We start from the raw sequence: 18,985 nt of genomic DNA, 5'->3' as shown, positions 1-18,985 counted from the left end.
AAGATTGTTAAAGTTTCAAATTTATTAGAACTTATAGTTAAAAGAATACTTACAATTATTTTAACAGCATTGATTTTTGATTATTGTGTTGACGAACTAGCCGAGGTGTTACAAGAGTGCCATGAGAATCAACTCCCCCTTCAACTCCCCAAAGACCTGTCAACCAGCAGTCTACAAAAAGGGGAGCTCGCCTGCTGCTCGCCGCCTTCCGCCTTTCGCCTTCTGCATTCACCTGTTCCTATCATGGCCCGGGGTCTTGCTCTGCTGTATCCGTTCTCTCTCCACATGTTACTCATTTCTATTATAGGTTCGTAATTTAGATTAAGTTCTTGATCATGTTATTGTCATTGATTGCATTCGTATCAAAAGGTTGACATTAAAGATTAGTTCGTACTTAGGTCAATTTCCGTCGTATAATGCTTAATATGCTGTTAATATACATAATATCTCATCAGATTCCTCGCACTACTAGTACTACCTGTTCCCGATAGATCCTTCCAGAATTACTATTAGGCTATGGAGTTCCTTTCCTGAGGCAATATGACGGTGATACCCACCCCACTTGCTCTGCCTGTCCTCACCTAAGCTCCACCAGTCGTATTGCTTCATTGATTCCCCCCTCCTTCCTCGAGAACCGTTCGTCACTATGTTAGATCCTCGAGATGACCATGCAAGATGGTTCAGTTCTAGTTGACATTCCACTATATGAAAAGACCAGATCGCCACTTTATATTCTTATTCCTTGAGAGAGAGAGAGAACCGGAACAGCGACCTCGTGAATCATCCTATTTAATCGCTTCACCCTCGCCACATTCGCTACTACTTCAATTATTGGGGTAAATGGACATTAACACTAAGTTATGAGATATGAGAGTTAAATTAATATTGTAGTCCTATTTAACCCAATTATTTTACAACCCTTTATTAACTTGTTTTAATTGGTTATCTTCCAGATACAAATTCGCATAAAATTCTGAAGTCCATAATTACAATAGAAATTACTGTCCTAAAAATGTATCCGTACAAAGAGAGTTTGGGTTTGAACTGTGCCCTGAGTGAGTCTCAAACCGGGAGGTATTCCATAATATCGGAACTTGAATTTCCATACTCTAGTTAAAAGGAGCCCATTATACGTAGTTAAATTAATACCATCACAATTTAATGAAATATAATAAATAAATAATCTCTAGAAGTCATGGAAAATTGGAGCATTAAATAGGCCGTTAAGTAAGTTGTCGTGCTGAAACCCGAGTACGCCTCTTAACAATGTAGCCCTAATGCGGCTCTCTCTGTACAAAATTTTCTAGCAAAATTTTCAAAAAATCTGGAAGAGACACCAAACCTTAGTTTGTTTTGTTAGTGCACCGTTAGTGCAATTTATTTATTTACATTGATATTAGTTGTTGCAGCCATAGCCATAAAATGATGAAGTCACAACAGAGAAGTAGGTAGAAGAGACAAAGAAGTGATGTAATTATAATGAGAAGTAAGAGAAGAAGATGTTAAAGAGAAAGAAGTGATATATTATAGGAAATATACGGCCGTATAATTAGATAAAGATGGGAATGATGCGAGAGATGTATGATGTTACGAGATAATGAGATTATGCTATTATGAGATTTTGAAATGTGAGACAATTATATTATGGGGAGATATATCAAACTGCAGTATAAATTATTAGCCGGCTAAGGGATACGGGGTTTAGAAGATCTTGTGAAGTTTATTGGGAGGAGGTGCTATAATGGTTGTTGACAAGGTGTTAGTTTTAATTAGTAGATGGGCTTCTTATCTGTTATTTGAGTGTTGTGATACTGCCAAAAGAGCTCTTGGTGTTTAGAAACACTTCGGATTCAGTACGACCCTTTGAACTTTGAAACTAAGATTGGCAACATGATTTAGCGTAATAGGGTATGCGGACGTGAAGAAGAGAAGATATGATACAGAGGGAGATTTGATAAAGGGTTTGTTGTTTAAAAATAAAGATGATTTAGCGTAATAGGGTATGCGGACGTGAAGAAGAGAAGATATGATACAGAGGGAGATTTGATAAAGGGTTTGTTGTTTAAAAATAAAGATGATTTAGCGTAATAGGGTATGCGGACGTGAAAAAGAGAAGATATTTGAATTATGATGAGACAGAGGGAGATTTGATAAAGGGTTTGTTGTTTTAAAAAATAAAGATGATTTAGTGTAATAGGGTATGCGGACGTGAAGAAGAAGGGAAGATATTTTAAATGAAGTAGATACATAGAGAAGTGATTTGATATAGAAGTGATGTTGTTAAAGTTGGCATGGTGGAATCATGCTGGGAAATAAGGGATACAAATTTTGTTGAAGTTGGGGTAATTTACGTTGTGAAATATGGCTGGTGGCTGCACATTAATTACTGCATTAGGCATTTATAGATTTATGAAGAAATATGTAAGTACTACTAAGATTATTTTTATTCTCCGCAGAATACCGAAAAAGTTACGAACAAGTTGAGAGAACTTAGAAGTGCAGATGTTGTAGCGATAATAAATAAATTAGAAACATTGCCCTTTGTAGCAGCAAATCCTTTTGCACTGTGTTAGAATTGTTTATGCTGTGTGAAGTAGTACCGTCGGCTGATCGAAGTATAGCCGCTTAGTAGTATTATATTTTAAAAGTCAAGTAGTTTAGCTAAGAGTTGTAGTATTCGAATTAAGAAGTATGTATTATTGATTAAGTAATTGCGCGAATTAAAGATATAAACGGCTGATCGAAGAATAGCCAATGTAGAGTTTCGTATTTTAATTTTTTTTTGAAAGTTTATTTTGTCGTGCTTTTGCGAGAAAATGTGCTATAGAAATTTTATAGATCATAACATGTAATTGTAGAATCATTATAGTATGGTTTAATGTATAAAAAAAAAAAGATAAAAAAGAGTAAAAAAATAAATAATAATAATAATAAAGATAAGTAAGTAAGAAGATAAAAAGTAGAATGGTCGAAATTTTATTTCAATTATTTCTTAAGTTATGAAGTATACACTATGTGAGTGAGCTTAAACAGTCGAAACCTCCTATTTCTATAAAGATCCGATATAATAATAACATAAACGATAATAACACTATAAATTGATAACAAGCTTAAATTATAAATTTTGTTTTAACGTGTATTGTGACACGGTGGTCTCTCTATCGGGAGGAGTACAGACTTTTAATTGTTGTGCTGTAATTACCGCTGAAGTAGAGTTATGTGAAGAAACCTTAAGGATAGACACTTTATAATTTTAATTTAAGTTACCTATTAGCTGTTTGTAAGGGTATGATCCGATAAATGTATTTAATTAATGTATCGTAAAAATTATTAAACAATTTAAAAAATTATTAAACAATTTAAAAAATTATTAGACAATTTAACAAAGTATTATCTAAATGTACCGAAATGGAAGTATATACGGACAAAATTTATTCCTTATTCTTTACTCTTTCTCATTATTTAGAACGTCTTGTATGTAACTAAGGATTCTTTAAATTATATATTATAATATGACGGGGTCGTCATTAAATTTCGATCGGGGAGATGTTAGGTAGGGGTATAGTGAATTGAGGGTGAACTGGTTTGCAATATCTCAGGTTTGCAATATCTCAGGTTTGCAATATCTAACGGCCTGTATTATAATTATAGTAATTTATAGAATAGTTTTACTAAAAGACTGGTAGTCGGTCTAGACTGGTAGTCAGATTAGTTTTGAAGTCTTTATCGGTAGGGTTGCAATGTCCCACGGCGTGAAGCTGTAGTTAGTATTTTAAGCCGTTGTAAATTAGTAGTTATTTGGAATTGTGACGTTCCCGGTGGGAAAAGTAGTGGCTTGAAGATTGTTAAAGTTTCAAATTTATTAGAACTTATAGTTAAAAGAATACTTACAATTATTTTAACAGCATTGATTTTTGATTATTGTGTTGACGAACTAGCCGAGGTGTTACAAGAGTGCCATGAGAATCAACTCCCCCTTCAACTCCCCAAAGACCTGTCAACCAGCAGTCTACAAAAAGGGGAGCTCGCCTGCTGCTCGCCGCCTTCCGCCTTTCGCCTTCTGCATTCACCTGTTCCTATCATGGCCCGGGGTCTTGCTCTGCTGTATCCGTTCTCTCTCCACATGTTACTCATTTCTATTATAGGTTCGTAATTTAGATTAAGTTCTTGATCATGTTATTGTCATTGATTGCATTCGTATCAAAAGGTTGACGTTAAAGATTAGTTCGTACTTAGGTCAATTTCCGTCGTATAATGCTTAATATGCTGTTAATATACATAATATCTCATCAGATTCCTCGCACTACTAGTACTACCTGTTCCCGATAGATCCTTCCAGAATTACTATTAGGCTATGGAGTTCCTTTCCTGAGGCAATATGACGGTGATACCCACCCCACTTGCTCTGCCTGTCCTCACCTAAGCTCCACCAGTCGTATTGCTTCATTGATTCCCCCCTCCTTCCTCGAGAACCGTTCGTCACTATGTTAGATCCTCGAGATGACCATGCAAGATGGTTCAGTTCTAGTTGACATTCCACTATATGAAAAGACCAGATCGCCACTTTATATTCTTATTCCTTGAGAGAGAGAGAGAACCGGAACAGCGACCTCGTGAATCATCCTATTTAATCGCTTCACCCTCGCCACATTCGCTACTACTTCAATTATTGGGGTAAATGGACATTAACACTAAGTTATGAGATATGAGAGTTAAATTAATATTGTAGTCCTATTTAACCCAATTATTTTACAACCCTTTATTAACTTGTTTTAATTGGTTATCTTCCAGATACAAATTCGCATAAAATTCTGAAGTCCATAATTACAATAGAAATTACTGTCCTAAAAATGTATCCGTACAAAGAGAGTTTGGGTTTGAACTGTGCCCTGAGTGAGTCTCAAACCGGGAGGTATTCCATAATATCGGAACTTGAATTTCCATACTCTAGTTAAAAGGAGCCCATTATACGTAGTTAAATTAATACCATCACAATTTAATGAAATATAATAAATAAATAATCTCTAGAAGTCATGGAAAATTGGAGCATTAAATAGGCCGTTAAGTAAGTTGTCGTGCTGAAACCCGAGTACGCCTCTTAACACTGGGGTCCCCAGGTAAAGAATTATTATGATTATTATAAAACATAACAGGATCTTACCGACAAAAATGATTCTTAAAAATACCTTAATGCGGTATAGTAAACTGTACCCTTGGAGGACTTCGCCGCTTCGACGCGCCGCGCAAACTAGCATTCTTGCTTCGCATCGAATTAGCACGTCGTCGATCGTTGCTCTGCTTCGCAGAGCAACGATATCGACGGATTGACATTGTCAATCAAACTGTACCCTTGAAAAAGATTTTCCCAACATTTACCTGGGGACCTCAGACTATTATGTTCATAAACATAAAGATTCGGCGGAATGACAGAGATTCGGCGGAATGACTTAACGGGTGATACTCGTAAAATATCTGTTCCATATATTGGACGAGGACCGTCGACGAGTCCAACTCGGCGCGCGTCCTGGTAGGTTGTAAACCTACCACGGAATGACATAACAGAGATTCGGCGGAATGACATAACAGGCTGAGCGCGAACCACTAACCCAACATCTGTTGCATACAGCTATATCTCTAATTTCGTTCAATTCATGTTGTCATACGTCGTATGACCCGCCGCGCACGAAGGGCGCGGCTCCCCTGTATCGTCTTGTCATACGTTGTATGACCCGCCGCGCACGAAGTGCGCGGCTCCCCCTGTATCACATAGTGAAACGACCGTGGGGGTCGCAACGTGATACAAGTATCGTCAGGACGATAAAGGGGTGTGACGACCGTGGGTGTCACAACGTGATACAAAATTCATGCAAGTTGTCCATTTGCAAATTTCTACTACTTAAATCACTTCTTAAAACCGATAACAAGTTCATTCTAGGTCTCCCCAATATACCAATGAATAAATTATCTGATTCAATAAAATCTAATTTGAGAATGAACAATGAAGTTTAAATAAATTTTTAATTAGCACTGTATAGTTTAAGATATTATTAGCTTATTATAACCATTGATACAAAGGCCAAAATCTTTCGCCAGCTCTCCAATATCCACCCTGAAGCTGCATTTTATATCCTTGAACTACACAATATAAACTAAAGCATGTTTTAGTGTAGACTTTTTGTCACAACAAGACTGCAACCTATAATAACAACTATAAACAAAACCCCTAATGTCTGATAACAATTTTTCTTCTAGTCCTAATCTGAGCCTTGTCTCTATAAATGATAAACTTAACTGAACTAGCGTTTTGGTGTGTAAAAGCTTCCAGGCACGCGCATTCCTTGCCCCGTTAGTTACCTGTCCTTCCGAAACCAAACTAGCTGTCAAGGACAAAAAGTCATACACCAAAGGGCATTATAATTTATGAATTGTTTTACATCCTTTTATTCTGTAACAATGTGCTAAAATTAAATTTCTTGTTTCATTGAAAAAAAAATTGCAAAAGAGAGAGCCGTTTGGGCTGGGGTGTTCTCGATCCATACTCCTGAGAATGTGTCCAAACATCTTCCACTGCAGCTGGTGTTCAATACGCTTGGATAACTTTTCAACTTTGCACCGTTCATACAATGCTTTGTTGCTTATCATACCTTTAGGCCATTTGATGTTTAAAATGGACCTGAGGTGTCTACGATGGAGTGTGTCCATTTTGTCCATGGTTGCTTTCTTAGGACTCCAACTATTTGAGTTGTAAATCAATACAGATACAACTTGAGCATCATATAACCTCAGCTTTCTTTCAAGGGAAATTTTCTTACCGGACAACCATACTTTTCCAAAGTTCTTAAAAGCAATCTCAGCTAGGATTCTCCTTCTTTGAATGTCCTTCTCAGTGCAGAGTAAGGAACCTAGTGACTTGTTACTTCGCCATGGTTCGTTATTAGCTAGAATAGAAAGGTTAAATGAAATAAAAACATAAAAATTACAAATTAGTTGTCCATTCTTTGTAGGTTTACAACCTACCAGGACGCGCGCCTAGTTGGACTCGTCGACAGTCCAATATATGGAACAAATATTTTACGAGTATCACCAGTTAAAAAACTTATTGTTTCATTGAGTGATCCTTGATAGATCATAAATAATTTTGTCTCTCTAACTGAATAACTGAGCTGTGAATATATAGTATAGAGTTCGCCAGATTCTACAAGTATGGCAGACATGAGTATCTTTTGTGTTATTATTAGCCTGAGTGTAGCTTACAACACCGTTTTAAGAGCCCAACATTTAGCTATTTGCCTTAATGGTCGTCGCTCATTCCGCCATATGCTCAATCATACGACCCTAGGTAACTGAGACTAACGTTTCGGTGTGTGCAAAAGCTTTCAGGCCCGCACATTGCTGCCCTGTTAGTTGCCTCTCCGTTTACAACCCAATTAGCAGTGAAGGACAGAAAGTTATACACCAAATGAGCATTATATTTTCATCGTTATAAATGTGTTGATTCTGTAAAATGTGCTAAAATTAAATTTCTTGTTTCATTGAACTGTTCACCAGGATAAAACTGGGCTAGGTCTTTCGGTTACTTGCTTTGTGATTATTGTCACTCCAGGATTTGCTGTAGCAACCGAGCCAGATAGTGTAGGAACCTTTGGGAGACTGCCATTGTATCAGTGCCCTCTTTTCCTGATGTTAAGGAAGTGGTAAAAAACCGACATCCTACTCAGCAATAGCAGCAAATCTGGGGAAACTTGGTGGACATTGACTTTTTTCACACAATTTGAGTATGTTGACTTCAACATTATGTTGCAGCTCATTGTGGTTAATCTCAATGTTGGAGTGATGTTTTTCTGGTGCACAAAACACTGCAGTACGGTTATGTTGAATAATTGTGGTTAATGGGTCATCTATGTGGCCACTATGGTGGTTAAAATACCAGTTTTAGGGTTAACCACCATTTTGAGGTATGATATTATGAACTGAGTAGTCATTATATTGAGATCATATCATGGTGCAACTATCACAAAAGTTTTCAAACCTCATGGGGGGCATTTTGTGGTCCTAATGGTGGTTAAATTGAAGATGAACGGTGAGCTATAAATATTGCTCCGATTATAGATGTATAGTGGTGGTTGTTCATTTGTGCATGGATGATAATTTTTTATCACAAATGTGCAATTTAATAGTATGGTTGATTTGAGGTTGTTAATATTCGTAAAAAGTGCTAAAAAGATGGTTAAAATGTCAAAATTTGTTGTTAACCACCAATCAAAACATTATTAATGATTTTAGTCGACATTTTATGGTCAACAAAGGACATTTGAAGGGTCTTGATAAAATTTTTCAAGAAATGTTGTCATAAAAGTGGTTAAAAGGGCTATATTACTTGCTAGGCTGTTGAACAAGGCATCTATTAAAGTGAAAATTAACCACAATATGAACTTCAGATAATGGTTTGCTATCCAAATGAGTGTATATTTGTTTGCAAATGCATAATTGACCCCAAGTTCATGCATTCCGATCAATGTGCAGCTAAGGTGGTTAAAATGTCTCGAAAATACCCTATATTTGCACTAATTAACCATTTTTAGAGCACATATTAGCTTTGTAAAGCTATAGCTGGCCATGCTACATTATCTAGATATAACTACCTGCTCATTTATATGACCAGAAACATTGCTGAGTCCTATGTTGCGTCCATCATGGTTAATAAAGGTCTAAAATTGACCAAAATTAGTGTTTTTGGTCGTTTTAACCACCATACGGCCACACATTTTGTTGCATTATCTTTAAAATCACTTATTATCCTCCAGCTATCTCTCATAATCAAATATCAAAACAAAATAAGGCACAAAAAGTTCGGAGGTTGCTGAATAATGGTTAATTTGTGATGGCTTCTGTTGACCGAAAGTCCAAAATAAACATGTTTTAACCACATTGAGGCCACATCTAAGGTTTTATGGTATTGGGACCATAGTCAAAAGTTTTGGGCACCTGAATGGTGACCTCTGCTTTTGAAATTATAGTGATATTTCAATGCTGTGCCATACCAGGTGGTTAAGTACGCGCTAGCGCGCGCGCACGCGTACAAACATGGTTTTTTTGATATACCACAGTTGGTGGTTAACTGTTCTACATCAAACCTTCACTAAAAGTATTGGGCACCATAGTGGTGACATAATATATAAAGAATTTAAGCCTAGACTAAATATGTTGGCCTACAGATGGTTAAGTACGCGCTAGCGCGCGCACGCGTACACTATAACATAAACAAATAAACCACTCCACAGACCACATTTATTAATTTTTTTAATTTCCTTCTTCAACTATGTGTCAATGAACCATTTTTGTTCAATAATGACCATCAATATTAACTGTAGTACTTATATCTTCACTGTAGTAAGGGTTTGGGTGTTAGAGGTATAAAAAATGTCCACTAACAAATCAGTCATTTTTCGACTACTTAACCACCTAACTCAGCACCAAAATGTTCTGAGATTTTTTTCGTTGCACTATCATGAAGCTATGACATTTTTGGACCTATGTAAATGATCAGATTACTAAAATTCATAATCTTTGATTTTTAAGGGGGGGTTAAATGCTTCAAATTGGTGTATTTCAAAGTTTCCCCAGATTTGCTGCTATTGCTGTACTTCTATAGAGGTCTTACTATTGTTAGTGGTAATCATATATAACCGGCACCGGTTTTATTTGATTAAAAAAGGTGACCCCATGTAGCTAAGTCACCTCATAGCAAGTGGCTCTTGTTTGTAAAAGTTGCATCAACTACCCGACGAAGTGCTGTGGGTTTGGAGTCCCCCAGCATCATTTATCTGTAAAATTATATGATAAAATATTTATTGAATGTTGATATTATTTAAATTTTTCATATTTAAAATGAAAAATTACATGATCGGTATGGCCTATCATGTATGCGCGTTCGAAGGACCATGAACCTGCTAGTTCTTTTTATTTGTTAGTAAAGCATCTTGGGCTATACTGGTTCTAGCAAGTTTATTATCGGATGTTTACTTTTATCTATTATGATATTAATTGTAATGGCAATAAAATTTAAGAAAGACAAAACTTATATAAACATATTATCTAAGAGTTCTTAAAGCTTGTCTTTTGAAGAATGAGGTAAAGATTATCTCTTACAGTCCACAGTTCGGTATTCTGGGCTACTGATCATCTTCTGATTCCCCTGTGCGCAGAAGTCTCTTTTTTCCAGCCTGCTGTCTTTATCTACTTGTAGCCATTCATACCTCTTTTCTTTTCAGGCTTTCTGATCTTCAAAGTTCTCCACAGGTCAGGATGCCTGTTGCTGAAATTAGCTAAGAATCTAGGTTTGAAAGGACCAGTGGCGTAAGGGCCACGCCAACTCTGCTGCGCCGGGCATCTTAGGGGGCTCTAAATCGTCGTTTGAATGTGGGACAATTTCGAAAAAGTTATCTACAGTGCTAGCGTTTTGCTCTAGAAACACACTTTTTTAAGAGATTTTACTAATTTGTTCAATTTTAGGGAGGGGCGCCAAAAGGGGAGGATGCACCAAACAGGGGGTGCTTTTTCAGCAGGGGGGGGGGGGGGGGGGGGGGGGCCAACAGGCAATGTTACGCCACTGGAAAGGACTATTGTTTTTTATTGAAAAAAATTTGATGTCTTCTTGATTTGTCTTATGTATCATAGTTTAACATGCTTTATCTTGAAAACAAAGTTCTTGCTTTTTATGGTAAGATTCGCAATACACATTGTATATTTTTTTAGTAGTGGAACAGCAATACTAAGGTAATGGGACTACTGCGGTAGTCCCATTACCTTAGTATTGCTGTTCCACTACTAAAAAAATAATAATCCCGATAACACTCAACCTCTGCCTGATCCAGAGGATATCACCATTTTACCTTCACACAGACATCGAACGCTGTAAGAAGATGACGATCAGACCTCATTACACATTGTATATATAATATATATATATACGGGTATCGGCCTTACAAAATGACAGGCCTCACAAAATGACAGCCCACATAGACCATGCTGTAGCTTAGGTTCCCTATACATTGAACCCTATTCCTTTTACTGTATGAAAGAAAAAGCATTAATTAACACTTCCCAAGGAATGATAATGACATAGAATCTATATTTCTTACATAAATATGGACGTTTTTGCTGTTCAGTCATTGCCCCGCCTAACTGTTACCCAGAATGGAGACCAAAGTTTTGAATTTAACCCCAGAAAACCAGGTACTACCATGACTTATGTCAATCAAAGACTACTCTGGTCAAATAAAAAAACTGATTTAGTGACTTTGGTAGAATAAATGACAAAAAAATGACCTAGCCTCACAAAATGACAGTGTTATGCCTCACAAAATGACAGTTTTATTTTATGATACAAAGATGGCATATTTATATTGGATGCCCCTTGCCTAATTATTGGTATTCTTAAACCCAGTAAGCTCATGATGAGCCTAAATGTGTTTGTTTGATCATCAATTTTGATCAAAATGCCTCACAAAATGACACCGAAAAGCCTTACAAAATGACAATGTTTCAGATTGAATTATTTTCATCATCAAAAATGGATCAGAAACAGTCAATACAAGAAGGAGTTAAAAATAATCATAATCTGACAGTTAACAATCAAGTAGCATTACAAAAGTGCAGCTCTGATATCAAAACTTTGATTTCAAACTCTTTGATTTCAAACTCTGATTTTAAAACTCAACGAAATAAAGCTTCTATTTTGTGAAAGCAGAGAGTAATAACAACTCCTAAAACATGTCAAACGTTAACTAAACACTGAAAAGTGATCTATCCAGTCATAGAAAATATCAAATATAACCAAATACTGTGTTCAAGTATGAAAACAAAAAATGATTTTAACGCCTCACAAAATGACATTTTTTAAATTTTTTCAAAGTATAAAAAATGTTCCTTTTTAAATATATTTTGGTAAAAACAGAACTGGTATAATATAAACAACATATATATCTAACAGTAAGACACGTGAAAGAATAATGAAACTTTTTCCCAAATCGGATTTGAAGTGATGCCGTTTTGGGTTGTCATTTTGTAAGGCACTATCTCACGCGAAATTGCCCAACTTTTTTTAATCATCCTTTTTCCTGTAAAAGCTATTCTAATCTTCAATCTATTATATTTATCTAACTGTCCTAGGTGAAATCAAATTTTATATAGGCTGCTGTTAAAAAATGACAGCCGTGACGAAATTGTCATTTTGTAAGGCATGCTTTTTTGGAAGATTTCAAAGATGACAATTTTTATCGCAAAATTTACGGTTTTTCAATCAAATCAACCCCCGGGAAGAAAAATATACCTGTTGAACTACCTATCTGGATAATAAAACATGAACAAAACTCATTTTTGTGCATTTCAGAGCCATCTCCTTTTTCGTGTCATTTTGTAAGGCCGATACCCGTATATCAACGCAGCCCATGCGTGCAATATATTATTTATGTCCTCGAGGGCGCTAGACCGAGGACGACATTTCTTCATATAGCTCGGGGGCCGTGGGGCCAAAATGCTATATTAAGAAATTCTGCCCGCGAGGCGAGTATGATATGTTTTATATCCACAAGCGGGCATTTTTCCAAAACTTCACAGTTTCCAACAATCACAGCAAATAAAAGTAAAAGATTTCGGACTCAAGTTGCAAATTAACAAGAAAATCATAATGCTTTTGCCTTTGGTTTAAGATGCAGAACAGGGCAACATTACTGATTATAGAACACAATAGAAGAATAGAAAACCCACGTACTATAATGGTACACACCAACCATATCGATGAACAGTCAACGGGATGTTAATCACTGAATCATTAACATAGATTAAAAATTGTTTATCTTTGTACCATACTACGAGTAACAAATAATTCATGTTACCATGACAACACGTCAGATGTACTATGAGAGTTAATCAGTGCACAGAGTGTAGGGCCGATCAAACAATCAATTCAGGTTAAACTATTAAAAAGAGTGATCGCCATAACTTTAACAACTGTATAACTATGGGTAATCAATGAGGCTGCACAGAACAAAATGCTCTGTATGGTATAATATTTATGAGTCGATTTCCCTCTTGGCTTCAGTGCAGATAAGCTTTCAATTTTATTTCCACTAACCAACATGGCCAAAAACCTATGTAAGAAGTTTTCTGAAGAAAAAGCAAAATATAATCTCTCTTATCCTCTTCGAGTGGTGTGGAATCTTATTATTATCTTAACATATTGTGACAATGTACACCAGAGCATCAGCACTAAATAAGTTTTATGATGATCGATTGATTTGTTATTTTGTGACACTTAAAGTTTGTAGTGTTTGTGTGATATTTGTAAGGTTTGAAATGGTTTCTTGCTAGGATCTTTTATGAAGTGTCAAAGTATCTGCTGACTTATTTTTTCAAGCTTTTTTGCAGCTTAAATGTGTTTCAATTCATATGAAAGTTCCATAAAACGCCAGACTATGCGAAGAAATATGTTATTCCTGCTGCAGTTCTCTTGTACAAATGTTTTACTCACTTGTGTTGAGAAGAAGAATTATTTTAAATATCCTTTTAAAAACCAATTTAAAGATCAGTTTTCTACCAGTTAAAAGTTTCTAAATCCACTTTTAATGAAGACTCGCAATGAATTTTAATATCGACAAATATATTATTATGTTAATTTATTTATTAATAGATATTGGAATGATTTTCATTTGAAGTTTATTATATGTCAGTACAATTTAAATTGGAAATTCACAGGCATTTATAATCTCTGATAATCTTTCTTATACTTTTAGAGCTTGATCTATTGTATTGTCTAAGTCTTGTATTGAAACATTAAAGTATGGATTTATTGTTTTTGTGTTAACTTTGCGTTTACGCATTTACACATCTCTTACAGTCAGCGGCTCTGACAAGGTCAATCACCTTCCTTGTCTTGTTGGTTAATCATATGATCGGGATTTAAATACCTCATTTCATTTTAACTTACAATACTTAATAAACACCCCTCATTTTAGGAAGATACAAAAACATTGATGTCGCTGCATCTCGGTGAGTAATTTCAAATTTCTATTTTATTATGTGACTTAAATTTGTATCCAAGATCTTTTTAATAACTGATGACAATCTTAAGTAACTAAGTATAATACGTTATCATAATTACGATAATTCTTCTTGGCATTTCCAGTTTTTGTTTAGCAATTATAAACAGAATAAGTGATATAATATAACTTGTAAGAGTAAAATATATTACATGAGCAAGATGCTCTCTATCTTAACCACGGCTGTAAGAAAGTGAGCGCAGTTGAAACTGGTGTTTAGTCGATGCTTGCAATAACATGCATGATTTATTCTGCTCAATACAAGCGCTTGCTCTGACGAAACTTCAGTTAGGCCTGCTCCAGTCGGATTTCCATCGTGGTACACGGTTGTAACGTGATGCCTCCACCGTCATAACATGTACTGAGTACTCCGAGGGTTGTCGCTTTGTGGCAATGATGATCACTGTGAATTGCAAATGCATGCCCTTTTAAGAACATGATAACTGGACTACTTCAGATTCCGATAATTCTATTGATCCGTGGATGTATTACATATTATCTACAGCGGGAGACATTCCGCTCTATATCGCGTTGTACTGGATAAAACAGAAAAATATGCACTAAATTACCACCATTCCAAGTCATGATCAACTAACATGCAAATGTACTCCTTTAAAATTGTATTAGAGATGCTAGATGTACAAACACTCGAATGGCAAGCAGTACAGTGTTAAAATGCACACGCTTTGTCTACTCCAAAACGTTATAAAACTCTAGCTAACACTTGATAAGTATTTAAAACTCAGAATGGCACTGATCATGTGGCGGGAGTGTGAGAACTTACTTTTGGTGTGACGTTGAAAACGCTGCGGATGATCCTTTTGTACTGTTTTTATAACCGATTACAAAGGGGTCAAAGCTGCATAATGAAAGTGTTGTAGGGATTTTAACAGTTCAGATACCCGCTGAAAGGGGGGGTGTGTGATCTAGTCGGTATATCCTGATTGTGGTATTAATAGTGTTATAACACTTAACAAGTAAAGTAGTAGTATACTTTTAAGTGTCGCAGTTATATAATAGAGATATTATAGTTGTGTGTCGTCAATCACGTAGAATAGCTCGTTATTAGGCGGTGAGAGTGTGTGTGTGACATGAACGGTGCTTATCATAGTTTAAAACCATTCTCTCCCACTCAATGGTAGTTTAACTTAGTCTGAGAGTTTGTAGTCGGCCCCCCTATTTAACAACTTCTCCAGGAATCTGGAAATGAAGATGAGTATGCATCATCTAGACTAGTCCAGGTATTGGCATTCTATGTAGTTGCATATTATCAGCACACAGAACATTCAACCGAATAGCTACGCTGTTAAGTCATGGTCAAAGCTACAGAACGCTGTCGACAACAATATTAAGTTATTACCAGCTAAACGTTCCTTTATAATTCTATTTTGTTGAGTTAGCATTGACTGTGTAACTTATTAATACTGGACTAGTTATAAGACATATGTAATGGTTATTGCTATCAACATTACATATATATATTATTATATTATATATATATACAGCTCCTAGCTCTGAACACTAAGGATCTGCATCGACCATTACCCCAAATTAATACTGCCACAATATCCAAACCAGATGCTAATATTCGCTACTTTTTAATATTTCATTTCCAATTGTCACCCTCCGCTCCACCTCGTGGCTCAAGATCGGAATGTACGTGTAAATAACATATTCCCCCACAAACCTTCACACACAAGCAGTGTGACCCCTAATGACCAGTGGTAGTCAATAAACAATAGTGCTCATATCAACTCACACGAAACTTGATACCCAGTCCGGGAGCTGGTGGTTTGACTGAGCCATGTAATGAGGGTTTAATTAGCTAATTAGGGTGTAATGGAGAGTGATTAGTGTGTAATGAGTGAGGGGGTGTGTGTGTACAAGTTGGGGTAATGGGCTGTGCAACTGCCTGATTGTTATGATGCGATTAAAAGTATTGATAGTGTGTTATTGTGTTCATAAAATACTCGAAAGAAAATTACCGTCGGATCCTTTATTTCTTTCAAACCCAATAATTAAACATTATGGTCCTGACCTCAACCCTAGGATTGTTTCAGTGTACATCACGTCCCCAAATTAATTTGGGAATAATATGTGAAATTAGAAACATACTCAGACGTCTGTACTGAACGGTGCCCCCTCTTCCTTCTCCTCCTCCTCCTCCTCCTCCTCCTCCTCCTCCTCCTCCTCCTCCTCATCCACTGTAATAAAAATTTATTTTCCGTTTTATATAAAATTATGAGGATAAAGCACTCTCTTGTATAGCATCTTCCATCCGAAATAGAATATTACGGGTCACAGAGTATCGCCGGACCGAACTTTTCAACACCAAATCCTGACTGTGTCAACAATTGTTGCCGGAACTGCATGTTTCGCGTAGCTCGGTTTAAGTTGACCGCTCCTGCTCCGTGACATTTATCACATGGTGGGGTGTAGAAGCACTACTTCTCGGCTCGGGATATGTCGAGGGTGCTGAACTGCTGCCCGGTTGAGAGAGCTCTGAAACAGTAGAAATGTTTCTAGTTATGTAGGGTTTGGAACTTGCTTTGAGGCGGGATTTACGGAGCTGAGCGTACCTGCCAGCTATTAGCTGTTACATACTGGCGTGTAGTGCGGTGTAGAGAAGATAGAGGCGCTAGCTGGGTGTCCACTGTTGGAATGTCGTCGTGCCCTCAAGGCCTGCAGAGGGGATCACTTCAAAAAGTGGGGGAATTAGACTGAAGTGCTGAATATAAAAACGTTTTACCCGCCTGACCAGCCGACCAGGGTAGTGCAGGGTAGTGCTCACGTTTTTTATGAAAGTGCGGCGTTTGCCGGTAATACTGGTGCTGCAGTTGCCTGTAACCTATCAATACTAGAGGTATGTAACTTGGAAAGTGCTGACAATACCATGAACAATCCCTGTACAAAAGAACAATAACCGTGTACCTCTTGACTAATACGGCGAGAGAATATGTTGCCCTGTGCTATATTTAGTTATGATGGAAGAACAGCTTATCATTCTGCTGAGAAGAGCGCCGTCCCCTCTAACTATTGAGAAGTCCGTGTTTCCAAGACTCAGTACCTTGTAGACCTCCAGAACAATCATGCCTTATATGGTATAATCAGCTACAATTAGGTCCCCGAACTGCGCGGGGTTTTCTCCCCAATTATTTGATTAGACCCTTGGTAAATGGTTATATTTTTGACGCTTCTCAGATCACATAAAGCTCAATTTCACAATTATATAGCTTCTCTTCTCCACTAAGAAGCTCTAATATATAAATTGAAAGATTGAATCTCCGTGGCAGATACTAATAACCATTACTGCAGTTCAGGGAAAGTACCTGGTACTATCATGAAACCAGTAGATTCACTCTCAGAGGTAGCTCCACATTGTAATTATAACCTCTCTATCTTGCACCCCACGTGACCAAACCCTCACGTCATCCCCGCACTAATACGATAAAACCTTAACACAATCCCTGATCTTAACATTTTTCAAGAGCCTTAGCCGAGCTAGGTGTAGAGATTAAGACAGCCTCGCCTCTCTCTCTCTCTCTCTCTCTCTCTCTCTGCTAAATGCAGACTAAATTGAATAAATATACTGTTGCATTAGTTGCAAGGACCGTTATTAAAAAGCAGATTATTAGGAGGTTGGGCCGGTGTGGTGGATCGTGTTTCCAGGTGGTATAATAAGAGTTAGTGCTATGAGGACACGATGAGGGGCTCGCATTGTTTAGTCTTAGTAAAAGTGAAGAAAGAGAGTAAAACAGTGTCTTTCTAAGAGTGTAGAAAGAGAAAACAGTAGATAAGTACGCTGCGTAAATGTAGTATAAATCATCAGGATAAGATTTAGAGTGCACTGAAAAATAGTGATGGTATGATTCATTCTGATCGGGGAAGGAGAGAGGCATTTGTTGACAGATATATAGGAGCTCTACTACTACTACTACTCTCTGAATTGGTCTATTGAAGTTAGTCAAGTGTTAGTGTGATGAAACATTGAAGTACGAAACATCTCTAATCAGTTCTTTTTTTTTTAAAGAAGAGAAAAAAGCTCGCGAGTTTTGAGTACAGCTTATTACATACGACACGAGAACAATGCATAATTTTATGTTTTCTCTAAAGAAATGTCTGGCTGAAACCTATCCATACTCCTGACTTGTGCAGTGATATAACTTCAGTTCAAGTTCTCAAACATTGACACGCCCCATTACACACATGTACTAGGTACCAGTATGTGTGAGTGTTGGGAGAGAATGACATGATAGTTGGGGTTCAAAGTGTTGGGGGTGGTGAACAGAGCGCCCACGTGCGCAGACGGAGAGGTTGACCGGAACATGTCATCACTGGGAGAAACAAGAGACACTGCTGACAGAACTAGAACCTCTCAAAGATAGGATGGGAGATGTCAGAATATCAATATAGGGTCATTGCTGCTGAGTGGTTATGATGTAATGAAGTGAGAATCTGGGTTCAGGGATTATTCTGGTAGTCTTGAAACTGAGGGCAAAGCTTGGGGTGGATCCCTGAAAAGAAAGTTGTGGGGAAAAAGAACGGTTTTAGGGGTTTTTATATCATCATTTTAGTAACTGCAAGAACCCACATTGGTACAGGAAGAGAGATAGAGCTAGTAAGATAAACGAAGAGATAGGGACTAGGGTGATAATTATAAGGAATAATATCCAATAGTATAATATAATTCAGGGTGCATGAGGGTGCCAGGAACTGAGTCACGAGTAAAGGTGCAGACAGGGTAGACAGTACCTACTACCTAGATGTGGCAAAACACATACAAAATACTACATACTCCACCTACATGGTACAATTACTTTACATTTCTGACATGGGCAGGAATTGTTAAGAAACCCACCCGTTTTCAATATTTGGGGGTACTTGAA

General features: G+C 37.0%; 1 protein-coding gene across 2 annotated transcripts in view; it reads left to right on the top strand.

Annotated features, from left to right (window-relative positions):
* The first annotated feature begins 14,008 nt into the window (after positions 1-14,008).
* The window catches only part of LOC134820332 (polypyrimidine tract-binding protein 2-like), a 35,173-nt gene continuing 30,196 nt past the window's right edge, over positions 14,009-18,985 (top strand). For both annotated transcript variants that reach the window (XM_063830579.1, XM_063830572.1), the window contains exon 1: positions 14,009-14,049. In XM_063830579.1, coding sequence (XP_063686649.1) covers positions 14,034-14,049 — 16 coding nt within the window. In that variant the 5' untranslated portion in view covers positions 14,009-14,033. The remainder of the gene's footprint in view (positions 14,050-18,985) is intronic.

This window comes from Bolinopsis microptera, chromosome 9, assembly GCF_026151205.1.
Source record: "Bolinopsis microptera isolate Bmic1 chromosome 9, MBARI_Bmic_1.0, whole genome shotgun sequence".
NCBI lineage: Eukaryota > Metazoa > Ctenophora > Tentaculata > Lobata > Bolinopsidae > Bolinopsis > Bolinopsis microptera.
The sequence above is the reverse complement of the archived record's forward strand: the minus strand, read 5'-3'. Positions and strand labels throughout refer to the sequence as shown.